At 34.8% G+C, this 19,278-nt stretch overlaps 3 protein-coding genes across 12 annotated transcripts in view; 1 reads left to right on the top strand and 2 right to left on the bottom strand.

Annotated features, from left to right (window-relative positions):
* Positions 1–3,486: 3,486 nt before the first annotated feature.
* Positions 3,487–4,448, bottom strand: LOC106625018 (uncharacterized). The gene is made up of 2 exons (XM_014245156.3): positions 3,986–4,448; positions 3,487–3,924 (listed from the first exon to the last, which is right to left on the bottom strand). Exons 1-2 carry the CDS (start codon positions 3,995–3,997, stop codon positions 3,547–3,549), a joined length of 390 nt encoding a protein of 129 aa, XP_014100631.2. The 5' UTR covers positions 3,998–4,448; the 3' UTR covers positions 3,487–3,546.
* A 1,828-nt stretch (positions 4,449–6,276) lies between these two features.
* Positions 6,277–7,311, top strand: Tsen15 (tRNA splicing endonuclease subunit 15). The gene is made up of 4 exons (XM_014239434.3): positions 6,277–6,448; positions 6,551–6,632; positions 6,699–6,861; positions 6,964–7,311. Exons 1-4 carry the CDS (start codon positions 6,431–6,433, stop codon positions 7,043–7,045), a joined length of 345 nt encoding a protein of 114 aa, XP_014094909.2. The 5' UTR covers positions 6,277–6,430; the 3' UTR covers positions 7,046–7,311.
* Positions 7,312–10,540: 3,229 nt separating this feature from the next.
* Positions 10,541–19,278, bottom strand: part of Pkn (serine/threonine-protein kinase N) — a 60,694-nt gene continuing 51,956 nt past the window's right edge. For 8 of the 10 annotated variants that reach the window (XM_070108542.1, XM_014245944.3, XM_070108545.1 and 5 more), the window contains 7 exons: positions 15,434–15,757; positions 13,468–14,085; positions 13,186–13,375; positions 12,939–13,120; positions 12,774–12,881; positions 12,561–12,701; positions 10,541–12,496 (listed from right to left, as the gene is read on the bottom strand). In XM_070108542.1, the coding sequence (XP_069964643.1) occupies positions 12,353–12,496; positions 12,561–12,701; positions 12,774–12,881; positions 12,939–13,120; positions 13,186–13,375; positions 13,468–14,085; positions 15,434–15,757 (1,707 nt within the window). In that variant the 3' untranslated portion in view covers positions 10,541–12,352. The remainder of the gene's footprint in view (positions 12,497–12,560; positions 12,702–12,773; positions 12,882–12,938; positions 13,121–13,185; positions 13,376–13,467; positions 14,086–15,433; positions 15,758–19,278) is intronic. The other 2 variants (XM_036367505.2, XM_014246340.3) reach the window with 1 other exon arrangement.

Below are 19,278 nucleotides of genomic sequence, written 5' to 3'. Positions count from 1 at the left end.
TGGTAGTTAATATTCGTATTGCGCAAAGAACAAGGTTGCTACTCATTGTCCCCTTTACTCACTAATATCTTTAGGATAGTAGTTACGCACTATGGCACACACAAGTATTTGACCACTATTAATAATTTTATACACTTATTAATGCCAACGCTTCGGCCTTCAAATGAAATTCGGCATTGACATAATAACCCTCTCAAAATAATGATTGTTTGTGTCAATGTTAGGAAATGGACAGATTGAAAACAACAAACAAACTTATTATGCATATCGACCTAATTGAGCTGTTACTAATTTTACACAGAATAACATTGTCATATACAAAACGGTAGATGTGTGTATCATCTAGGTTCTGTTCTTATGAATGAGCGCACTTGCAGCCTCCGGAGCTTACTAAAGACATCCTACAGTGAAATGAACTAGTTATAAACTATGTATATTGCAACTGGAACGAACACCAAGTCGGTCAGTGAACCAGTCAGCTAATGGTTTTCGGTCAGAAATACACCAGTTATATAAATACTAGTACAGACAAGATAACAAGGATCTCACCTGGACAGCTTAGAACGCCGGTCCGTTGTAGTACCTAGAAACTGCTATATACCGGATCATAAGACCCTTACAAACCGACAAAGCGCTTTAAGCCTATTACAAATTTGTTGAGACGGCTAATGTCAGTTTCGGCTATGTCTTCTGCTTCGCCGAAGGTAAAACTACCGAGATGTTTCAGACCCAGACATCCTGGGATAAATGATATTTAACAGATTCAAATAATTCCATTTTTAACCAAAATTCATTATACTTGATATGCTGGCCAGATTTTAAACCAGTTTGTGCTGTGTATATCTCATCCGTATTTATGTAGTCTCTTGTACTGAATTGCAAAACAATGTATACCTGCTTGCACGTCTATAAGTATTAACAGCCAAAACATAACCGATGTTTGTACGAATATAAACACACGTAGCAGCAGGCCATTCAGTCGCCACACGAGCAGACAACGAACGCTTTGTGGCTACGGATGATGATCACGGAAATGTCATAATTGGCCTGCTTATAACTCAATTAGGAAACCACAATTCGGTTTCACATCAAACCACCTGGGTCACTCGCTACCAATGTGAGACAGACAACGTTGCTTCAAAGCAACATTTCTTCAATGTTCTAGCAATACTCATTGTCAAATACTGGCAAGATATTTGGAGAAATTTAATTTTTTGAAGCCTTAGAAGCTTCTTCAGAGCAAAAATATGGTAGAGAAGCGCGAAGTCGGTCGGTGAATGGATTTTATTTATTGCTATGTTTATGGTATATAAACTAATTTCAATTTCACCGTACGCGAACGGTTTACGTTGGAATTACGTTTAGCAGACAGCTCGCTTCATTATTACATCAAAAGTTGTTTCATCTAACGCAAAATAACACAAATCTTCAGGTCTAACAAATTATTTTTCTTAAGTAGTTCTATTAGCTATCCCACTATCTATTAGCTTAAATTATCAGTGATGTGTGAGTAGATCTCCAGATATTTGTGAATCTTCAGTGAATTCCCGTTTATTCTACAAATTATAGACACAACAAAATCCTTAGTTGAATGAAGTTTAAAGCTTCATAATTTATAGTTCAATTACTTTGTAAATTAACCATTTGGAAAAGATTTAGATATTAAATGATCACAGCAATTGAACGATGCACAATTCTCAAAACTTCTGAAATTATAAACAAATCCAGTTATCTAGTCCACAAACAGAAGAATACTCTTAGACACGAGATTTACTTCTTCATAAACTTTATCGTGCGGATTCCAAATAACATACATATGTATGTTTGTATAGTATTTATGTAGGGAGTATCCATTACTAACAACCTTGATTGCAAGCAAGCGCTAAAACAAATGCCCTTGAAAAAACTAACTGGTGTTCATTGACGCAATGAAGAAGCGTTGATTAGCGGACGCAACTGGTTTTTGAAAATTTAGAATTGTCTAAATGCGCGCGTATGATTTTGTGCACACGTACACTTGTGCAGATCCATGTCAGGCGCGCAATCCTCGAATGCTGCCTATCCTTATGATATCCGTTAGTTCAGTATTTTTACTTATGCTGATGAATTTTGAAATTTTCCGTTCATTACAGCCAATTGACACCTGTCTCCGCAACAGGCCAAATTAATTCACCTAAGGCAGCTATGCTAATTAACCTCATTCGAATGTATGTCTGCTATTGGACATGCGTATGTGTAAGTACATACATATGTGCTCGTATGTGTGGGATTAGACATCCAAAAGTAAATAGACTCTTATATCGGGTTCACTAACTGGTGGGAAAAGCTTGTCAAGCATTGTGAATTTGGGAATGGTTGTCTGTAAACTAATCATACACACTGTTTTCACACAAAAATGCACTGGTGCAGGTCTTATTACACAGTTTTGTTGGCCCAAATATTGAGTTCTTTGAGAAATACTTAAATGGATACCCCAAGGTCTTTGCATATGTATATCTAATAGCACTTTTTGTGTCAAGCAAAATGCGCTTTCGTTTAAAAAACTAACGACGCACAAGCATTCTCGAATACTTGCAAACCGTTGGGAAAAACGCTGACTCTCTTCGAAGGCCGTAGGGCAATGTACCAGAGCTTCAGTTTATTAGCGAAAAAAATATGTTTTCGTATATATAGGCAGCAAAGTTCGTTCACAACGCATACATTCAGACCGCGAATTGCACTTTGTTGCATGCATATGTGACACGTGTGTGTGTGTGATTACACGATGTCAGTCGTGAAAATACCATGTATTTGCATTGCAGCATTTCATTACGTCTGCTTTGTGCCGTTAAATTCACACCCCGTCGACGTTTTTGCTCGAATGAATGTGGCATAAAGAAAACAAATACGCGAAAAATAAAATATCGCACGCAAATTATGGAACTTTATGACTTTGCCCACAAAGTGTGGCTGTTGCGCTGCACTTTTGCTCTTCAATTTATACCTGCCCGTTAATTTTCGCTCTTATGATAATTCTACTTGTAGTGTGACTTGGAATTAGAAAGCGCTCATTCAGGTGGATTTACGATGGAAAATGCATACCACGTTCTTTGCACACTTTGGTGTTATTTTTCAAGGACTTCGTATAATATGACTAACAAAATGTTTCTATTAAACGAAGCCTTTCAACACCAAGCTAACGCACACACATATACTCACATAAATATTAAAACATTAAATTTTTATAAGAGAATGAAACCATACGGCGAAAGTCATGATCGCCGAAGCCACCATAAGCATATTTATGGATGTTTTCTTTCATATCTCTTATAAGACCTCCGTTAACTAAAACAGTTCTTTAGTATTCTTACCTATCCGTCATTCCCTTCATCACAATATGTAAGATACAACTGTGAGGTTTGCGTACTATTCAGCATGGCGAAAAAGGGTATCCATGAAATTATTTTAAAAGCATTTATTTTTAATAAGAGCTTACATATGTATGTCATTATACTCAATTTCTCATCGGACAATTTTATGAATATATTAATATTCTTTACGAACAGTTCAAGCTAAGTAGATACTCTTGTAGCTATAAGGATAGAAGTCATAATAGTAACTGTACGGATAGACGCTGGGATAAGAACGTGCCAATGGCGAAACGTACGAGTTGATAAGCGGTGTGATGTGTGTCTTAACTGCTGGTGCTACAATCGGTGTGACTACATTAGCGCGGTCGTGAACAATGGTTGAACTCTGATGAGAAACAGCGGTGGGCACACTGTGAATCAAATCGCCCACTCTAGCCAATGTGGGTTCCTGAACTATCGAAGTTGCCTGCAGTGTTGGGATCAAATGAATTTCGGTGTCTTCTACGGCATCCAAGACGTCAGGTTTTTCGGTCACTTTGCCTACAACGGCGGTTACGTACAAAAACAGTGCCACCTATCGGAAAAGAGTTTGTTTTAACGATTAATCTATTTTGAGGTGCGCTTGTGCCACTTACCAATTTGAACATTTTCTCGTCTCTTATAAATTTGCAAATGAAGAACTTATTCAGAAATGGTCTGCACACGTTGGTTGTCGCAAAGCGTACTGTTGTCTTGTCCACGGTCGGACAAACTTATTTATACCAAAACCAACTGTCATTCTCTAATTGGACAGCAGTTAAAAAATCTAAATTGATTCTGCGTTAACTAAGAGCAAAGCGACAGGAATCTCGAAGAGCAATTCTTTTACTTTTTTTACATCTCAAATCTCCATAAAGGCTTCTGGCTTCTGGGATGCGGCGAAGGCAAGGTAATTTCGAATGTGGAAGACAAATCGCAAAAAGTGAATGTTCGCAGAAGTTTCGCTTATTACTGCGGTCGCTTGTTTGTTGCCTTTGTAGCACGAGCGAGATCGGTAATGAGCGTACGTGCCATTGCGTTGCACACATTCATACCTATGCGTAAGTCTCCCTCCATTGGACATGCCTATCTTCATCTTGGTGAAGCGTCGGAAAATTGTTTTAAATTGCCTGTGTTATTGGCGTTATGCGGCTGGAAATGTTGTAATGTTCTTAATTATCTGCATGGCTTTGCAAGTTCAAGTGCAACTGCGGTTGCGCACGCAATTGGTTGCAAGCTCTAGGAATGACTGCCAATATTTATGGTATTGTTATACTTATTTCGCAGGTATGTATGTACATATGTACTTATCATCCGATCAGGTGCTGTTTTATTTTTAGATCGTTATTATGTCGAAAGTAACAGTAAAAATAGCGGCAGCGACAACCGCGTTCATAAATACACATATAAAGCGAAGTGGAAATGGGTGTGACGAACCCACAAAACATTTTAATTTTTTTCATAAATATTGAAACATATTAAATTCGCAAAAGAGAGTTCAGTTTTTGTTTATCACCCATGCCCAAATAAATTGATCCGTTAATGACTTTTCGATTCTATTTGACTCACACCAATATTGGTACCTATTTACTAGTGGTAAGATGGTTATGGAAAAATCGGTAAATGTATAGTTTAGGTCCCCCAACTAAGGAGGCCTCAAAAATATTTTTTTTTTTTAAATCGTCTTATTTTTACACGTAGATTACATATCTATGTATATTTTTCAAAATTTATTTAACACACTTTGCACATATCACATATTCAAGTCGCTTAGTTGTTGTTGTTGTAGCGGCAAAATTCTGTAAAATTAAGATCACTTAGCTGTAATTACCAGTTGAGCGTATTAAACATTTTCTTATGAAAAAAATATACAGAAGAAATGTAACAGTCACATTTTCATTTGCGCCTCGATCTGATGGTATGGACGAATATCGTAGATCGTTGAACTCTTTTCCGCAATGGCGGTCTTCGACCGCGCTTCAAAAAAATAACCCTGGTCGGTCCAAAACCGGGGTGTTCATAATGCAATCGCGTCAAACTCCTTTTCGCTGCTCTCCACCTCGATGATAATTTTCATCACGATGCAGAGTATGTGTTATTAATAATATCACAATAAAAGTGCATTAACATTGATATTTGAATATAAATTTTCAGAAACGTTATGAAGAAGAGGAGTAAATACACCAAAAAACTTGAACAATATGTGATTTTTTCAAAGAAAAAAATAAAACAATTAATTTAAATGTATCACAATTTTTTATTTTTAATGCATATTTATAAAAAAAAAAAAAAAAACGTTTTTTTTTGATATTTTTTTTTTTTTTGAAAAAATGTAAAATATGTAATAGAAATATTGAAAACATTCACTTTCCGCTCACGGATTTGTAATCTACGCGTAAAAATAAGACGATTTAAAAAAAATGTCATTTTTGAGGCCTCCTTAGTTGGGATAACTAAACTATACATTTACCGAAAAATTTTCTAGGAAACAAAAATGTTCAAAAGGTAGGGATATAAAGAAAAAAAATTTCAACTATTTGTACTCACGGTTATTGAAAAAAGTACACGCGATCTCCGGCGACGCTAAAAAAGTTCCCCCACCGCTGCAGTGATAAGTTGAGAAAAACGATTTGAAAGATAAACTGATTAAACTGATTTAACAAAACTGCTTCACTAACGAATTTTGTTACTATAAAACTATTTGAGATAGAAATTCGAAAATTCAGTATTTTATTTTTAACATATCGAAAAATCATTTCACACATTGAAGAGCATATTTTCATCAAGAAAATAAAGTAAGTCGAAATTTACAAGTAAATGCTATATTCTGTTAACATGTGCAATTTTTTTTATCAACAACACGCGCTGGCAACGCTTATCGTCGGCATAGCAGTGCAAAAGTAAAGTAAGGAGTACTTTAGTTGGCAAAACATACTCTGGGATAAACTGCTAATCTATAATTCAAGGTTGATGTTATAGCCGCCGGAATAAGTTTCAGCGCGTGGAAAAGCAGCTGCAATTTGAATCTCATACACTCGACTAAAGCTACAGCTAGAGTTGCGATGAATTTGGTTGAGACGGTTGGTGTTAGCGCCGTAGTGAACAGCTGTGATTAACCACAGTTTTATCGCGCAGCGAAACAAAGCCTCTGAAACTGTTTTTGTTTTGTTTATATTTTACAGCTGCGAGATTTCCAAGTGCTAGGCAGCAAGGACCAGGTGAAATGTGCATTAGGCGCTCGAGTGTTTTTGGACTTGCAATGTGGTAAATATGCTCAATGACTTTTAATGGCAATAAAAAATAAACATAATGTAAATCTTGTATTAATAGATAGCCGAGTTACGAATTTGGAAAAATGTTATGATTCTGATTTGAACTTAGTTTATTTACAAGGAAAACGTGACGACGCTTTTGTAGCATTTATTCCTGTTCTGTCAAGTCAACCGTTAAACCTCCTCGATATTGAAAATATTCAGAAATTCCTAAAAAAAAGGCAAGTCTGTTTTTTTCACAATTTCTGTGTTTGGATGATAGATAAAAAGAAGTAAACTATTATTGTAGAAAATATGATCCTTAGCTTATCTTAATATTTCAGTACATACATTACACTTGCCGTTTGCGATACATCATCAAATATTCTATATTACCAAATATCTTCGGGGGTAATCAAAAAATAGAATAACACACACCACGTCCCACGTCTAGTTGTTGTGGAAAACGGTGGTTTTCTTACCATAATTCATTCGGCGGTAACTGGTCTCCGAAATATAAAAGCGAAGCCCGGGGCTGATTGTAATAAATTGTTGGAGAAAAATATCTGCAAAAAATTGTAGCAGAGACTCTCTCCTTCACTGTATGTATGTAATGTTAAAAAAAAATTGTCAATGTGGTTTTTATGCTTATTTATAAATAAAATAGGAACTATTTTTGGTGTTAATATGAATCACTTTTTTAACTTTATTAATACGTAATGACTACATATATGAAAATTTAATTTTCACAATTTATGACAATGAAGCATTTATAATTTTATTAATTACACAATCATTTATTTGTTAATCCTTTTTAATTAATACGTTTATGATCTTAGTGTAAAAATATGTTTTATTATTATTTTTTTTAAATATGTATATATTTCTATAAATAGGGTCTGAACTGGCAAAATATTAATGGCCTTATTGGAGTTACTGTTCTTACTACATATGAATTTGTAATTTATTTTCTCAAGGGATTTATATAATATTTAGCACTTTTAAATACACTTCGTGTGAGGTTTTTCATTCATATGCAATTAGGCACGTAATTATAATATTATAGCATTGTATTTTTAAATGAATTTCAACTTTATTATTATTTTTTTTCATTTGCAAGATCAAAAAAGTTCTAAAATATATAATTGGCATAATTTTTTAACACTAAATACTCAAAAAGTAAAAGAAATCATTTACCAAATAATAAAATATATTTATATATTCTTGTTGATTTAAGCAAAAGTATTGTCCGCCATTTTTGTAACGGAAATTTTGGCCTTGGAATGGATTATTGTAGCACTAATTATCCAAATTATCCATTATTTAAGTTTGAAAAAATAAAAACTAATTTCATATAAAATGAGTTAAAATGCAATTGAATAATAGTTTCGAACAGTTAAAATGTTCAATAGTTTTAATTTAGTAATAGTTACTTTAATGTTCAAAACTAAATAAAACTGACACACTTAATATGTTCGCTTTGAGCAAATATTCTTAGAACTCTATATGATTTTTCTTAACACTTTAAATTACTGTTTATAACAATATTCATAATTTTTTATTATTTTTTATCGACGAAAAATAATCGATTAACTTTATCGAAAACATTTAAATTCCATTACAATTCATTATGATTTTTATTACAAATTTAATATTCGTTACGGTCCTAAACATTAATTCATTATTCCGCCAGAACGGTTGAATAGCTACAGCACTAGCAAATTGAAACCAATTCTTGAAATAAATTTGCAATTCGAAAATTTAAAACCGTTTTCTACGGCAGAAATAACATTAATTTTGCTCCTTTCCGAGAGTTTAGCAGAAGACGGCACTTCTCTAACTTTTTGTAACAAAATTTACGTGCAATGTGATAACGGTACTGCTACCTGCTGAATATCAAAGTTGTTTAAAGCCAGTGTGAAACTCTGCAGTGATAGAGTAGTAACAAAATTAATTTATTTTTCAACTCCAGGAAAGTCAAAACTGATATAACACCTTGGTGGTATCATAAAATGTTGTTGTTGTTGTTATATGCTATTTTAGCGATTGCTAATGTCAGTTGTATTGGAGTGGCGATCAGGAATGAAACCGAGAACGGTTACTTTTCGGAAAAATACGAACTGTGCTTTGAACTCAAAATGGATGGTAAAACTTATTTTTTCGCCTTGGGTGGGTATAATTGGTTCATCAAGGAATTATTACGTGATGGAACATTTGGCCCGGAAACAGACAAAGGGAAATTCGTATATTATTATATTAAGGGATTCTCTTACAATGTTCAAGGCAAACAATATTTGTACGCCATTACCGAAACGAATTATTGGTTTATTCAAGAAATCTTAACCGGCGGACGCTTAGGTAAAGAGACATCCAAGGGATATTGGGATTCAACACCCAATCTTATATTCCCAGTTAATGTTAATCGTGAATATTTTGTACTGACTGTTTCATCTCAAAATTGGTACATGAAACAATTGACATCAGTTGGAACCGTAGGTAAACAAACTGATAAAGGAAAATGGCCAAAATATTACACCCTTGGATTTCCGTTTTCGATTCACGGTAGGCAATTTATTTACCTAAGCGATGCTGCTAGATGGTCTACAAAGGAAGTCGTCAGCGGTGGTAAAATGGGTAAGGAGGTCGTAAACGGACAATGTAGAAAAAAGCCTATACAATATTACCCATTTTCTATGCGTGGCAAGCAATACTATTATGGCTTGAACAACTCTAAAAAGGATTGGTTCATACAAGAATTTAAACCAAATGGCAAAATGGGAAGGGTGCATGCCGTGGGTCTATGGGAAGATTATTACCATTTATCGTTTCCATTTAAAATCGATGGCGTTCAGTACATGTATTTTTTGAATGATAAAAATTATATAATTCGAAAAGTACAACAAACACCACCTTTTTGCCCGATTCTAGTCAATCCAAAATCATATTGTAGCGAGGAATCAAAACTGAGATGCGGTGTTTTATATCCACGAATAGAGCGACAAATGAACTATGGCGGCTCCAATGAGGCCTGCACTGAATTCAATTTCATCACTGATTACATAACCGATATCGTAAAAGATGACTACTATGTAACAGTAAAGGTTAATGATCGCAAAACTGCCATCAAGTCCTATTCGAAGTTAAAGAAAGGTTCAACAATTGACTTAACTGTGTCAATGAACGCTGAAATACATCATAAACATTTGACGAGCGAGAAGTCACCAGAACCTCAAGCCGTACTTGAACATTTACAAAAATTGGAGCGGGACAAAAATGATGAAGCTGGTCATCTATTGGCCCCGTCTTTAGGTGGTACACTGCAGGCGTATAATTTTGTACCACTAAGTCCTATGATTAATCGAAAACTGCTGCTGTCTGGTAATAGCATACGAGCACCACAACGTGGTTGGTTCGATGTAGAGGGTTTGATACACAATTATGTAGCTGAAACCGGCGGCTACGTAGGTTGGGATTTAGTCATTTCATATGGCAACTTGGCCAATTCACTTCGTCCAACCGAATTCTGGTTGTTGGTAAAATTATATGATGCCACTGGCAAGTTAACAAATTGGGGAGGAAATAAGGCTGTCACCGGTTATCACTTTCGCAATGTACCCACCGAAGCATGTACAGCTTTGAATAGTACATGGTGGAATATACCCTATTAACGCATCTTCTAACACCTAATGTGAAGAATTTTACTTTTGTGAAAATAAATATGTTTAATTGCACATTGTTTGTGTTTTTGTTTCAATTCAGTGCTTACAGTCAGTTCATGTCTAAAGATTTTGTTGGCGATTCCTATACGAGTATATAGGTATATATATATATTTATATTGATATCCAAGGTCCCCTATGTATTTATAAATAATTTTTAACGCTACAACAACTTCCACACATGATTCATTGAAAAAATAACCGTTAATTTAATACGTATTTATTACAATTGAAATTAATATTTTCATTGATAAGTGTTTAAGCATAATTAAAATAAGAAACTAAAATTATTCAAAAACAAAGTAATAACTAATAGGGAAAATGTATATTATAAACAATAATTATAAATAATGCGATTACAAACAGATGATGAATACAGTATTATAATGCATGTGTAAGCAGATACGCAAAATAGCTTAAAGCAAGCAAAAGTGTTTTCAATCAGTTTCACTAAATTTTACAATAATCCGTTTAGTTGTTTGAATATGTATGTATCGAAAGTCTATAACTACAAATGAAAACCAACGGTAAATAAGGTAAAATTTTAATTTTTGATATCATTCTTGGGCAAAATACTTCAACGACGTTTAATTCGTCGCACCTTTAGTATTATTTAAAATAAATTCAAAATTTAAGTTGCTCTACTTTATAAAAATAACAAAAAAATTAAGTTTGGAATTGCAGCTTTTTATTACCACAACTGCAAACTATGTTTAAGTTTTGAGCAAATTTTTGTAGAACTCTTCAAAACGGAAACTGTATTTTCCGCTTACTTTTTTTTTACTTGTTTTAACTGCATTATAAATTCAGAAAAGCGTAACCTTACATATAAGATTATATTGTGGATTAGACTTGGTAAAGTCGTTTTCAGTATCATTTCAATGTTCGCTTCATATTTTCCGTATATAATTATAATATGAAAATAGCTATGTATGTATATTTATATACGTATTTATCGCATACTTTATTTTTAGTATTTATTGCTTGTGTATATGCATGTGTGTATGTGTGTAAAACTTGTTGTAAGAATGACAAAAAATATTTACAACAATTTTTTTGTTTGTGGATGCTATGCAGAATTGCTAACTCAGTTACTTTCTGTTAGCCAAACGAGTTTACTTTTCCAGTTGTTAGGTAAATGGGCTAAAAAAAAACTTGCAACGGTAAAATGTACTTTTGTCTAGCATCCAAATTTTTGTTAAAATCAACAATTTACTTAAATTAAACTCCACTTAGTCTAAAGGCATGCAGACATTTCTTGACTTCAACATAATACAATATTTTTATTTCTACTAAAAATCTTTCATTTCTCATTTTACACAATTTTTTTTCAAATAAAATGCATAGAAGTTTTCTTCAATTTTCGCGCGATATTTTGTATACATTCTTACGCGCACATTTTTCAAATAGCTGCTTTTGTTAGTCGGTTGTTTGTTTGCAAGCATTAAAAAAATAGCTTCACTTAATTAGTTGAGTTTCTTTATAAATTTGATTAAAGCAATCAATGAAAATCCTTTTTAGTTTAACCAACTTTAATTTCGCGATTTTTAATATTTTAATGAACTCTACATAAATCATGTATATATTTTTGTATGTTTATTCGCATATAGTATATGTATATGTATGTATAATTGTTTTTTTTTTTATAAATAATTTTTCACTTTCTCTTAAATAACGTTTCTATTAAATAACATGCTTCTTTTATTATGTAATAATGCATATTGTTTTGTATACTTAGCCGAACTATGTGTTCTATTCAAATTACTGTTTACTTAAACTAATACAAAATCGAATTAAACAACGATGGTCACACCAAACATTTGAACAAGTTAGAGCGAAACATTTTACAAAATCGAATATTTCAAACTGAAAAATAAGTGTCCAAACGACCAACAATTCTCCTCCATAGTTCCAAAGGGGAGAATTCATTTACACCGTTCTCGCTCTCCAAGTTGGCGTAGATGAGTTGCTTTCCTCTATATTTTACAATGAATTTAGCTGCGCATTTGCGAGATATCAACACCAGTCGGCTGTGTATGTAAAATCGTGGAAGAACAGTTGCTCTTCGTCAGTCAAATGTCGTGGCTCTTTTGGAGGCGTCAGCTGCGGTTTTTCAGAGGTGAATTCCTCATCGAAGTTCGACACATCCTCAAGATGGTTCTGTGAAAGAAAATTTTTAATTATTTTTTATCGTTATCTTATACATTTTAGGGTGAATACTTACTATTGTCGGCACAAAAGGCGGCTTCACCTTACGCAGCAACAAATCATCCCAACTGATTGAACGGAAGAACGCTTGCTTCTTCACATCCTCCGCATCGCGTTCCGAAGAACCTAATCTGCGTTCTGGATTCTTGCGCAATAACTAAAATGTGTATAAAAGATGTTCACCCGTTTGTAATTGCACAAGTATTATTGTAATCTATATTCAATTTACCCGACGCATAATGGCGATCGCCTCCAGTGACAGGAATCGCGGATAGCGCACTTCATCGTTAACGATCGAGTCGAAAACTTCCTCCTCATCATCGCCGGGGAATGGAGACTGCAATTGTTATAGTGTTTTATATATTACACAAAGTTTGTTGATAAGCTCATTTACCTCGCCGACAAGCATTTCGAATATCAGTACGCCCAAACCCCACCAGTCCACGGCGCGTGTGTACGACGTCTCTGTGAGCACTTCGGGCGCCAAAAATTCGGGTGTGCCACAGAAAGTGCCCGTCCGGTCGCCAAAGCCCATGCCCTCCTTGCACAAACCAAAATCAGCAATTTTTACATAACCTAAAATTAGTTTGGATTAGAGGAAACATGAAGTTTAGCAGCTTATCACGTGACTATGCGCTCACCATCTGTGTCCAAAAGTAGATTATCCAGTTTCAAATCACGATATATGATTTTGTTTTCATGCAAATACTGTAGCCCAAGTACAACACAAGCGGCGTAGAAGACCGCACGCGGCTCCGAAAATACGTCGGTGTGAATGTGCATCATCAGATCACCACCCGCCGCATACTCCATAACAAAGCAAACGTGTTGCTGCAAAAGCAAATGCAATCAAACGACATTACAAAAACCAAACAAAAAAAAGAAGAATTATAATCGCTAAACATAAAATAGCAACAACTCACTTCGGTCTGGAAACACGCGTACAAATTGACCAGAAATGGATGACGCATCGCATTGGCTACCTCGAAGATGCGCTTCTCACTCAGCAGCGATTCAACTTCGTCGCGTGCTATAATATCGCCCTTTTTCAACGCCTTGATGGCATAATATTGGTTGGTGCTGCGCAACTGCGACAATATGACTTTGCCAAAGTGTCCGCGACCCAGCACGCTTAGCAGCCGGAACTTCTCAATGGACAGCAAGCCTGCCGGCACACCGCCTCCGCCGATGGCCTGCGATTGGCGGCGTGACTCGTAAGCAGAGTCGCGGTACTGTAAACCTCGTGCCACATTGCGACGTCCACCTGTGCCCACGGCTGGCGGCGGCGGCATTGCAGCCGCGTTGAGCTCGTATTGATTCTGGTAGATGGGTTGCTGCTGGTAGGCAGCGGATGCAGGTGGTGCTGCATAGCTTTGACGTTGGGCAGCCTGTGGGAAATGCGGCGTCTGCACCGCAGCCTGTCCATAGACGGTGGGTGTTGGCGGCTCCTGTACAATCGGTGAGTCGGGCACATATTGCTTTTGTTGTTGATTATTGTTGCTGTTGCTATTGACTGATAAATTGCCAAATTGTGGTATAATCTAAAAGGTACGAATCATAATTAGTACACACTTTGGTTTAAAAACAAAATATTTACGTAATTTCAATTAGGTTCTAAGGCAATGCTTTCGTTTAATAATTAAAAAAATTAAAAATTATATATTATATATAGAACATTTTAACACAACAGCGAAGCGGAAAGCTGCCTACTTGTCGATTCTTAAGGCACATATATTATACATATTTATAGAACTTTCTAATGCAACGCAGTGCGTCAACGGCATACACAATTTTGGAGCTTGCAATTATTTTCGCTTTAAAAAAAAAGTATATATATCAGTTGTTTTTAAGTACATTGCAAATTCGTAACGTATCAATTTATATTTAGGGTATTCACAACGTGTCACATTGTCTTATATTTTTATGACTATCATATCAACTCTGTTGTTATTTTCCATGCAAAATTGAAATACGACAAATACAACACGGTGAGGTATGTTTTTTTAATTGTGCCATTCTATCAGCTGAATCTGTTTACTTTTTTATTGTTGACGTTGAAGTGTCTAAAATTAATAAAATAAAAAGCCACGATATTCAGGTAAATTACAATGGAAAAAAGTGAAATATAAAAATATTTTGTTGTTTCTGTGGTTGCAATGTAAACCAAAATGCCGGCGGTTCAACATAAAGAAGCTTTCATTTTATTTTTGTCACTTTCCCGTGGCATTTTTGTATTCTTAATTTTTCACTACCAGCTGGTGAAGTGAAGAAATATTACACGTGTCGTATTTTTTAAGACTATTGAAATAGCACATAAGACAAAAGACGAAACTTGTGAATTTATAAATTTATGTTCAAACGGTTTATAAGTCATTTGGTGCAATTTCGAATTTGAAGAATCTAAAATAATGTTCCTTTACATACAATTTAGCGGGCACGATTCAATTTTCAATGCCGAAGCTTTTCATACAACCGAAACAATTTGGTAACTTCGTGAACGGAGGAGTCTTTTCCTGATGCTACCGCTACAAAAGTACCGATTTTAAAAGGTTAGTGCAAACTTATTTAACCTTTTTCAACAAATGATCCAAGCGTTAGAACATGAAATTAAACGAAGAAAGGCATACAAAATGGGTGCCTATTGCGATATGTTGCACAGAAATCTTGGTAGAAAGACCCATTTTTTTAAGGTAGACGCGGTGTAAGCTCAGAATTACTCTCACGCAAAAACTGCAAACTAGTAATTACTTGTGGGAGATTGTCAAGCCTCTCAAATACTAATTTAACACAACCAGAATGTGGTTGTAAGTTTACTGCAGTAAAAATGGGTAGTGGCGAACACTAGTCGGCGCATACATGGGAATGTGTGTATCCGAGTGATCACTTTACCTGCACTGGTTTTTCATTAGCACTTTTCGTTCCTAATTTCTCACTTTCAATTGTATAGTCGTGCACTTCCGTCACTGTGATTGATTCAGTTCGAGGTGAACTATTATTCGATTCTATGCAATCGCTTAGACTCTTCGTTTCAAGTTCGATTTCGGTTTCGATTTCATTATCAGTTAGTGTTGCCGATGTGGCTGTTGTAGTTGTTGTTGTTGGCGAAGTGTTAATCTCATTCTGTTTACTATCGGCAATGTGTATGCTTTTTGTTGTTGTAGTTGATGTTGTTGTTAAAGGTTCAATTGTTATGTGTACAACATTGATATGCGCCTGCGAACGGTATAAATGCACAAAATACAAGAGGCAAAAGAAAATTAGGCGTTTTTCAGTTTGTGTCTTTTGTTTTTGCTATGCTGATCTTAAATTCTGCATGAAATATGCGAAGATGTACAATAATAAACACACACAGACACACACATGTGTACAGAACAAGAACAGACGAACATTTAGGAACACAAAACGGTGAAGAAACGTTGAATGGGTGCGAAGAGAGGTGACGAATATATCAAATATGACCACAAAAATGTATATAAACAAAAAAAAAAGCATAAACACACATACAACAAAAACGTGTAAATACAAAGTTTAGCATCTTTAATGTAGATCACCTCGCTAATTTATTAATAATTTACATGTTTTTTAATTTTTGTTTTCGTACTAGCTTTCTTAGTTAGCTTTATTAGTAATTTTATTGTAATCACAGTTTTTACACACACATAATACTACGACGCACTTGTGTGGGTGTGGGAGAAAAATATGCAACCTACAGCGGAGGCCTGCAATAAAGCTGGTGGAGCATGAGCAGCATAGACTGTTGGGCAGAGCAGGGCGGCCGCTGATGTCAATGCCGAACGTTTGAATTTCAGCAGTTTATTATTCGACTTGGAATTGCTTTGATACTGGTGCAATTGGGAGGTGCACAGCTGCTTAACAACGCTTGCAACTAATTGAAATGTTGGCAACATTTCCAGCAATCCCAATTGCTAACGATCACAGACAACACATTAGCGACCCGAACGGTAAACAAAAACTAGTTACAAACTAATTATCGAGAGAGACGCCTAAATGTATGCCGCTATGTAGTGCGAGACGAAAATTTAATTATTGAATATTTGAATGTTTGCGAAAAATTCAACAAAATACCGAGTGCAAAGAATCTCATACACTGTACTGTTAACGACCGTGATCTTGAAGAACTAAAGCAGAGCGACAAACGCCACCGCCAATCGAACTTCTTCACTCAATACGCCTTTGTCACAGGGAAATTATGACTGCATAGAAGCGGTAAAAAAAAAATAAGAAGAATTAGCAAACGAGCGCCGTAGAAGAGCGGCACAAAAGTGGAGGCGGTTATTATAATATCGACAGTGTTGTGCATTTAAATGGAGATGATTTCTTATTTGAATATAAAATCGATTTAGGTAAATGTCTTAGCCCTAAAGTAAATGTGAGTTGGTTTCTGGATTACAATAAAAATAAATGTGCTCGTATATACTTGTAGTTATTTCGGTAAAATATTTCAGTTCGAGTTCCAAGTACAATAACAATTTTACTCAATTTCTAATGGGATTTAAGGGCTTACATGAGTTTCGTCGAGCAAAAAACGGCCTATTTTAAATATTTTTTTTCATATAAAAATTAAATATTTTATTCAAACTTTTTAATTCCGAAGCTACATATTTGATAAAGATTTTGTGAAATTTTCAAAGTAAAATATTCAAAACTCGGTCATTACAACGTCATTTCGGGCAGTCCCTCGGAAAAAAGGTGCTTCCGCGTTGACAGCAGAATTTTTGAAAGGATCATCAAAAGTAAAAAAGAAAAAAAATATTTGTTTGAACTAAGACCATTAACTAGGTTTCGGGATAAGAAAAAACAAATAAAGTGAAAATTGTATTTTTGGTAAACATTTTTACAAAAACATGCAAATTTTGGCGAAAATTTCACGACGTTTTTTAAATAGTTGTAAGTAAATCCTCCGCGGCAAGACCTTGTAAGTTATATCTCAAAGACATATGTAAAATTTCATTAAGATCGGTTGAGTAGTTCGTGAGTAATCTTGACAACCGACTTTGAAAACACAGTTTCTAGAAAAACTCATTTAAAGTTTTAAGTGACTATCTGAACTGAGCTGACCTCGAGCAACTTTTTAAAGCTGTATCTCCAAAACAATTACTGGTATCAACTTGAGAATTTAGGACAATATTCTAGAGATGTTATAGAATTAAATAACACAATAAAAAAGTTTTTTTAGGTCGAAAAACATTTTGTTTAATCAGTGCTTGGTTGGAGTCCCCGACTACAGACTGACCGTGTTAGTTTTGGAAACATAAAATAAATTGTATAAAAACGATCGGTGGCGCTAGTAACAGTGAATCCAAATATGTTCCCGGCAACCTAATTTGGTTATATTCACAACGCAAAAAGTAAACAGCCTTCCCGGGATTCTCATCACGTAAAATACACCAGATTTTCTTTGACCTGGGGTGTAGTGACTCAGTTGAAAATTCCAAAAATAATACATTGAAGAATTATATTATAAAATATTTAAACAAAAAATAATGGATTTCCGGTGAAGTTATTATTAAATTCACCGGAGTATTTTTTGTATATGTTTGAGAAATACAATGCCAAAAATTAGCTGTCGGACGTAAAGTACGCGTATATTCTTACTTTCTAAATTAATTTTTTGCGGAAGAAAGATGGTTCTTTTGAAAATAACTAAAAATTCTTCTTTGAAGGCCACTGTGTTGTTTTGTGTTCGAGTGCTTTTTTGACCCATCTCTTTTTAACTTGTCATTTCAAAATGTCGCACCTAAACGGAAAGCACGTATGCATGTATATTTAAATATTTGTTTTTAAATGCCTTAACGAGAGAGAAGTAATATTTTTTTTCAGATATGCACACGTATAATACAAGACGCAGATTGCTTTTGAATTAAGTTAAATGTATAAAAGTTTCAGGAAAATAGAGATGATGAATATATTATTTATTAAAACAATAATATATATATTTTTTTTAATTAAGAACGCCATTCAAAACGCAACAACAAATTGTATTAATTTATATGAAATAAAAATAATTTCACTTTTTTGATAGCTAGAGTGCTGTTTCCGCCTGTAGCTGTGTGGCTGTGGGCGAGCGGTGGTCGCCGATTCATTCGCTGTCGTCACAGCGTCGACTGCATTACACTTAGTATATTTTGTATGATTTTAAGACGATTTCATAGAGCAAAATGCCGATTTCAACAGTTTTGACATTGGAACATTGAATATAAATTAAGTGAACGCGGCATCTTCACACCTGAATATTGACGACTGCAAAGACTTTCTCAACCGAGGAATAAATATTTTGTATTATTTGCATTTCGTTATTTTTAAACAGAATCATAAACAATTAACAGCAACATAAAAGTAGAAGACTGAAGATTGACAAGGCGTAGGTGTTATGGCATTAATAGTGACGTATTAGGTGATCGAAAAACCCGAAGCTATGTGTCGCGGTGTATAAAATATTCGAATGGAAAGGACCTGTATGCGACATGTATGATGTTTATAGAGCGTCCTTTTGTTTTACTTAGCGGTTTTTCATTAAAACAGCAACCTAGTATAAGCGCTGTTCTGTTGAAAACAGGACAAAGAAATTTGGTGAAACGCTTTCTCTCTTTCAAAACACAAACAAAATGGATTATTTGTTTAACAGCTGAAATATAATCAGTTGTTATATACCTCATGGATAATTTTTCCGAGTTAAGCATTCGTTTGCAACACGCTGCTTAAATAGTAAACGC

The sequence above is a fragment of the Bactrocera oleae genome, chromosome 4 (assembly GCF_042242935.1).
Source record: "Bactrocera oleae isolate idBacOlea1 chromosome 4, idBacOlea1, whole genome shotgun sequence".
NCBI lineage: Eukaryota > Metazoa > Arthropoda > Insecta > Diptera > Tephritidae > Bactrocera > Bactrocera oleae.
Note: the sequence above shows the minus strand (reverse complement) of the source record. Positions and strands in the feature narration are given on the sequence as shown.